The 7,487-nt window shown below is 44.3% G+C and overlaps 1 protein-coding gene across 1 annotated transcript in view; it reads right to left on the bottom strand.

Moving 5' to 3' along the window:
- Positions 1 to 4,314: 4,314 nt before the first annotated feature.
- Positions 4,315 to 7,487, bottom strand: part of pdzrn4 (PDZ domain containing ring finger 4) — a 50,762-nt gene continuing 47,589 nt past the window's right edge. Inside the window, exons 8-9 of the mRNA XM_049566335.1 lie at positions 6,105 to 7,157; positions 4,315 to 6,011 (exon numbers count right to left, since the gene is read on the bottom strand). Coding sequence (XP_049422292.1) covers positions 5,439 to 6,011; positions 6,105 to 7,157 — 1,626 coding nt within the window. The 3' untranslated portion in view covers positions 4,315 to 5,438. The remainder of the gene's footprint in view (positions 6,012 to 6,104; positions 7,158 to 7,487) is intronic.

Here is a 7,487-nt window from a genome sequence, read left to right as displayed (position 1 = left end):
AGTGAGATTAATGGGGTTAAATAGGGACAAATTTTGTTCCCTTTCACCTACTTTACTTTGTGTTCATTTTTTATGCTAAACTAAGCTAGCTTCATATTTATTGGACTTTTCTGAGAGTTATCAATCCTGTTATCCAACTCTTGTCAACACAGCAACTTTCCCAAAATGAAACCTAAAACTATTCCTTCAGGAGTTTGCAGGCCCCTGAATCGCATCGTATCGAAATCGTATCGTGGCATCGGCAAATATCTCATCATTGTCCAAAGAATCAATACGATACTGTTTTGTGATAAAACCAGTGATTTGCACCCCTGTGGCTTAATTTTGCATAAAAACTAAAACCAACCTTCACACTTAAGTTTTCGTATGAATTAAAGTGAGATTAATGGTGTTCAATAGGGACAAATTTTGTTACCTTTAGCCTACTTTATGCTAAGCTAAGCTAATTGGCTGTAGCTTCATATTTACTGGACTTTTCTGAGCGAGTTATTAATCCTGTTAACTTACTCTTGGCAAGACAGCAACTTTCCCAAAATTAAATCTAAAACTATTCCTTTAGAAGTCACGTGCTGAGATATAAGATATATGCTTATGATGTGAATTTGCACAGACCTGTTTTCCTTTATCCTATAATCAGGCAGTATTGACTGCATGCATCCATCAGGTATCAATAAAGCATTTTATTTATAATGCCATGGTTCAGAATCTAAAATACTTTTGAGATATAAGACTGGGTTTTCCACGCTAACATTATAGTTTAACGTTCAAGCAAAAGCTGTACTCCTTTTAAGAAGCGTATATAATCTTTACTAGAGTTAAGGTGGTATTCTCTCTCTGTTTTTTATCATGTCCTAATGCGTGACGCGTGATGCGACCTAATGCCGTAGCATTAAAGTATGTATTTCACACCACTGTGCTCCATAGATTAATGGAAATGCATGCCTATTTCAGCGTAGGCCACCACACCATACTGCTGTAACAGATCAACGTTCAATTATCTCTGCTATGCACATTGGGATTAATCATTTATAATACTAGGTTGACTGCAACCATTTTTTCCCTCAGTTCCTGTGCCACTTCTGTCACACAGATATAACCAGTTGGATATGTTACAGAGAGATGGTTAGCTGTGAGAAACCTGGGTGCATTGCTTACCTGATTTAATATTATGCATAAAAGCCGTGGCGATGGGGATGCCAGTCTGATGTCGCTCATTAATTCCTCAGTTCAGTGGGCTGTGGACAGACACAGCAGATTGACAGGGGATGAGGAAACTCCACCGGCGTCTTCTTATTGCTTTGAAATGGGAGTATAGCTTAGCTTTGATGCCTCCTATCGCTAAATGGACACGCACCCCCACCACACACAGCCTCCCTGCACCCGTATCCCACCCCCCACACACACTGTCAGTCAGTCATCCCAGTGTGAATACATGAATACTGTAAACTGAAGCGACAGGGTAAATTACTACTGCGTGCTATCAAGCCACAAAACATCAAAATGCTTTATGACTTCCTGAGTGTGAATATGGAGATCAGGACGCTTGGTTTGGTGAAGCCTGGAGGCAGGTGTGGTAGTTTTCCAGGTGCGGCAATCATTGCAGGTCCCGTGTAATCCTCCCATGTGTTCAATTAGCAATCATTTTCTTTATAATCACTCACAAATAGACTTTAGAACGCAGCTGATTGCATAGTATTGATCCGTGGCAGCACTTGTGTACACGTTCCTGCATTATGTATCTTAAATAACCGAGCTGCCTCCTCATGTGTTCCTTGCCTGACACAAGCACACAGGCTCAAGTGTGTTGCTCTCTGCAGGAGACAATACATTTTCTTCACAAAGAGCACATTTTATTATAGTGCAGGGAGATGCAAGTGTTGCTCCTGTGCCTCTCAAATATAAACATGTAAACAGCTGGCCCCAGCATGAATAATGCATGCCGACTGAGCCACATTTAAAGTGAATCACTGAAAACTTTGGAGCCCTGTGTGTTTGACACTAAGCAGATGGAAGGATAGCAGAAACATGATATGGCTGATTTGTATTTTGTCAGGCAGGGTTTTGTATTTCCACTTGGCACTGAATAGACTCAGTGTATGGAGAAATGTTAATGCAGAAACGTTTAAAGAAGATTCTGCAGGCTCTGTCAGTGAGGTACCATTTCAAATGTGACAATTACAGTACCAATACCAGTACCCTTGAACTTATACCAGTAGAGTATTTCGTTTAGTACCCATTATATAAATGCAGTGGGGTGTTGTATAGCCACTTTCATCTCGACATGCTGAACTGCCAACTCTGTTTTAATACACCACGCTAAACTTAACCACACCACAGAATATATGTGTTATATCTGCTGCTGTGAGAGTTTGAGCTCCTCTCCACACACACACACACACACACACACACACACACGCACACACAGTTTCATTAATTAATTTGATTTCTGTAACCACTTATCCTGTTAGGGGTCGCAGGGGGCTGGAGTCTATCCCAGCTAACACTGGGTGAGAGGCATGGTACACCCTGGTCAGGTCACCAGACTATCACAGGGCTGACACATACAGACAGACAACCATTCACACTCACATTCACACCTACGGCCACCAACTACAGTCACCAATTAACCTGCATGTCTTTGGACTGTGGGAGGAAGCCGGAGTACCCAGAGAAAACCCACACTGACACGGGGAGAACATGCAAACTCCACACAGAAGGATATGGAATTTGAATCCCCCACCCAGGGTTCAAACCAGGAACCCTATTGCTGTGAGGCAACAATGCTCACCACCACACACATAGTGATAGGGCTAAATTTTAGCATCACATGGCAAATGACACTCCAACATTGGCAGCCATTAATGGGACAGCAGAGTCAAGCAGATTTGATGTCGGAATAAGTTTATTGGAAATGTTAAAATGGGTCATGTCGGCTGCCGCTGCTGCTGCGTTAGCTCCTGCTAACAGGGCCAATGTTGAACTAACCATACACTGGGAGAAGAGCAGCTCCAGAGAAGGCAGCATCAGAAAGTTTGCTGATCTGGCGGGGCATCAGGATGGTCTCGGATCAGACCCCGATGTAGAATGCAGGTCTATCGTTGGAGCAGTTTTGATACTGTTTGGCACTGGATTATTTCAGTTATACCTAAAGGTCTTGAGTACCAATACCTAACCCCATCTGCACCTAGCCCCACCTGTTGGGCTGTATTTAGGCACAGTGGTGCTTAGGGCTAAATGCTATCATCAGCATTCACACATCCAGATACGATAGGAAAGGTACCCTGGGTGCGTTTGTTGTTGACTGGACGCGGTGTTAGGTTATGCCTGTTACATGCATTGTCTTTTTTCAAAATACACTTTCGTTTTCACAGGAAATTTACAGTTTACATACAGTCTCTTTCAAAATAAGCACACTATGTCAGTACAACACCACAAAGTGACGTTTTTTTCCCCTCTAACAACTAAAGCACATGGTTAGGTTTAGGAAAAAAGAAGGGTTTGGCTTAAGAATCTTACAGGACACAAACACTGCTTTCACAGGTGAAAGTTGGTGTTTGCTGGACCCAACCATCACCCCTCGCACAAGCCCTACTTGGACTTTCACTGCCTTAACTTTAGTTCTAGTCCTGCTGCATTTACCCCGGATGCCACCAAACTATAATGGCGACTGGCCGCGTATCATGTCGCTGTTAAAGGACAGTTTTTTTTGTCAGTGTCTGACACTGCAAGTCATTGTCTGAGCCACTAGTTGTTAATTTATTTTACTCCAGGACCAAAGCAGTAGAACAAAACCACCACTGCCATCCGTTGAGTCAAGATGCAAGGGGTCCATGTCATTGGTCCGACAGCCTATTGGTTCGACATCCCATTAGTCCAACTGTCCGCGGTGCTGAACGGCTCGCGGTGGGCGTATGGTGCGCCGCGACCGGCTCTGGGTCAGCTGGGAAAGGCTTGAGGCGGAGCAGGCTCACAGCTTATGTGTTTGTCACTTTCTTTTTCATTTTAACCCACACCATGATCTTTTCCTGACCCTAACCAAGTGGTTTTTGTGCCTAAACCTAACCAGACCTTAACCACAGGGCATCATGATGATTTCGGAAGGGACTTCGGAACAATGGGTTTAAAATGGTCGTAACAATGGGATGTCGAACCAATGGGCAGTTCCCGATGCAAGAGGCTAAAAGTTTTCATCGTAAAGATTTACATAATGACATGAAAAAAGACAAAATGTTCAAAAAGAGAACTTTCTTAATCTTTTTTATAATTAGTTTTATTACAAATATCACCATCAACAAATACTGAACTCAAGGCCTCTTCAATGGACTTTACAGTGACAAGCAGCAGGTTTGAGTTGAAAGGCTGCAATATGATACATTTTCTTGACTTCCCTTCAGAGAGAAGCCACTTAATGTGAAACATTTATCAGGTGGACCATAAAAATTAATTTACAATAAATAGAAATAACAGTAAACAATATAAATATGAATCTATATAACATTTTAAACATAATTCACACATTTATGGTTTATAGTAAGGGTTTAGCATTGAGTCAACGATGAAATTAACCAGGTATTAAACCACTTGACAGAACAGCATTTTGACTAAGGTGAGGTAAAACTGTTTCAAAGAGCCCTCTCAGCTCATGAACAATCTGAGCTTTTGAGATAGCATGACAACATTTTCAGTGCTTTCATTTTTTCAGATGACTCTGACTCAAGTGACGTTTTCAACACAATGAAAGGAGTGTTTTTTAAATGACGAGTTCAGCCATTTCACAAAGTTTCTCATTTCTCTTTGTGCGGGTCTGGCATACATTTCAGGCTACAGTACAATCAAATAGTGTCAAGTCTGACCTTGGTGGTTTGGTGATACAAACATAAATAATAAATTACAGTAAAATGTTTACAGTACATTGACATTCATTGTAAAAAATCCCTTACAAAAAGTTACTGAGTTTACAAAGTGTGAAAAATATTGAATTTTCCCCCGTTATAAAAAAATGCCACCTTGAACGAGGCAAGTGAAGCCACTTCATATGCATTGAAACAGGAATGGAGAGTATGGAGATACAATACATAGTGTACATGAAGTTGATGTGTTGGTTCCTCACTTTTTTGTGTCAATCAGTTTGAACCAATATGCTACCAAAATCATCTGCTATCAGAAGCCAGTGCATTACCAAAAAGCCAGTGTAAAAACAGTGAAAAGTTTGAATGGCTGAGGTCTTGTAATGATAGAGTTCAAGAAGTATTCAAACATTCGTAAAAGTGATAGTTACAAAGTTGCATTAGGAATGCTACAGAAGTCCTCCGCAGTGACATTTTTAATTTAACTTCACAAACTGACACTTTTTTAAATAAAGCAGTAGTTCCTGAAATGCAGGCTACCTGATATTAAAGTGTTCAGTACTTCAGAGTATGCGGTACTGTTTGTGTCCGCTAGACAGTTGTGACAGACAGGAAGGCGTTATGTACTTTGGAGCCCTCTGGGACTCTTGCCCCATGGCTCATCAGCTCCTGGATGGTCATCCAGTTATCCAGGATCTTTTTGTTTCGTTTCTTCATCATCTTTTTGTGACTGAGCTCCAAGATATTGACCTCCTTCCTGCCCTCTGCTCCGCTAGCTGGCCCCTCCTTTAAACATTCAAGGCGGCTCTTTTGCATGAACTCCCTTCTCTTCCTTTGCTCCCTAGCCCGCGCCAAATGCTGCTTCCGCTCCTCTTTGCTCCAGTAGCGGCCCATTTTCATCTCACTCATAGCATCGTCATCTGTAGTCATGCCTCCGCTCCTCTCCTCTCTGATCCTTAGCGCCCGCTCCCTCAGGATTCGGTCACGAGCAGGCCTCCGGGCCACATAGCGTGTGCCGTCAGCCCGAACTTTGACCTTCCACTCCAGACGGGGTTCCCCAGGGCGTCCACTCCGGTGCGCGGGATCTCGACAGACACTGAGCAGACTCAGCTGGCTCTGGGAATACTCCAGGGATGAGTGCTGTTGTAGCAGCTGCATGTAACTCTGCAACACAGAGAACACTGTTAGTCTTCAGGAGGTACCTTACTCAAAGCATAACAGCATTAGGTTTACCTGTCTACTCTTGATTACACCTACCTGCAGTTGCCTGGATGCTCCCTGGCCTTGATAGGGAGTTGTCTGATACGAACCATAGGACAGCCCCCTCCTGGAGTCTCTGGCCCTCCCTTTCTTCTCACACCTTTCATCGTCTGCAGGCAGGGCAGGGTCTGACTCGGACCGTGAAGGGTTGCTCTGATCTGGGCTGCTGGAGATAACAGGGCCTGGGTCTGCTGGTCTGCTACGACCCTGGGGCTTGGGGATTGGGATGGGGCTGGAGGGTGTTGAGGAAGCCAGTCTGAGGTTTTTCTGGTTGGTGATGCTGATTTGTCTCTGCAGAGAATGATCAGGAGATCTCTCCATACCTAGCGGTGTCGACCGTGCACTCTCTGCCGTGTTGTAGGCACTGGAGCTGTCCTTCTCTCGGATCCTATCGCTGTCCGACCGCTCAGGGTATTCGTGGATGTCGGCCAACCTGCCGTGCCGCTTGTGTCCATCTTTGGGGCTCCGTCCTGGTGAGCTGGATACAGGTTCTGAAGGTTCCATCTGGTGGCTCTGGCGGAGCTGATGCGCCTGCATGATGCTCTGGCACTCGAGCTCAATGCTGCGCAGTTCCTCATTTAGCATCCTCAACTCCTGCTCCACTCCATTCCCTCCTCCAACACTATCTACGCTATCTCCATCCACTCCTTGCTCAGTGACACTACACTCTATACTGTGTCGGATGGAGTACACCCCACACTCGCCTCCATTCCGGATTTGGCACTTGAGCTCCAAGAGTTGCTGGAAGCGATTTTCTAAACCTAGGATCCCGCCTCCGCCATTGCGAATACTGACCCCTTCATGGCCTTGGCCTTTTGACAATGTCCTCGGACTCTGCGTGTCCTGTGGCACTACAGTCCCTCGTCTTGTGTGTGGATGCTCTGCCCTCCATCGCTCCCTCAGGCAATGGGCTGGGGTCCTCCTGTGCAGTCTAGCCAGCAGGGGTTGGTGCTCTGGACTGTCTGTACTGCGTCCAAACCCACTGTCTTTGTCTTGATTGTTTGAGGAACAGGTAGCGGTGTCTGTCGTCATCTCTTCTTCAGCTAGATACTGATGAATGAAGAAAAAAAACAGTTAGTCCTCCTTAAAGGCAATTTTATTTACTTGCAAGAGCTTTGTTCGTTTATTTGTCACAGTTCATGATTTTGTTACGCAGTGCATTGTGAGGGAAGAATGATCAGCTGAGTATCCCTTAGGAATTATGTCCATATGCCAATGCGGAAGTAGTGTGCCCTATAAAGGCTGAAAATTGGGTTTTAGCACATTCAGTTTTCATGCTGGAGACTAGAGTTGGCATTCTGTTATAGACCTGCAGTCAGGGTCTGAAATTCTCTATTACCACCTGCCACTCTTTTTGTCTGCCACTCATGAATTTTATCC

This window comes from Epinephelus fuscoguttatus, linkage group LG22 (assembly GCF_011397635.1).
Source record: "Epinephelus fuscoguttatus linkage group LG22, E.fuscoguttatus.final_Chr_v1".
Lineage (NCBI taxonomy): Eukaryota > Metazoa > Chordata > Actinopteri > Perciformes > Serranidae > Epinephelus > Epinephelus fuscoguttatus.
This window is presented reverse-complemented; position numbering and strand designations above follow the sequence as displayed.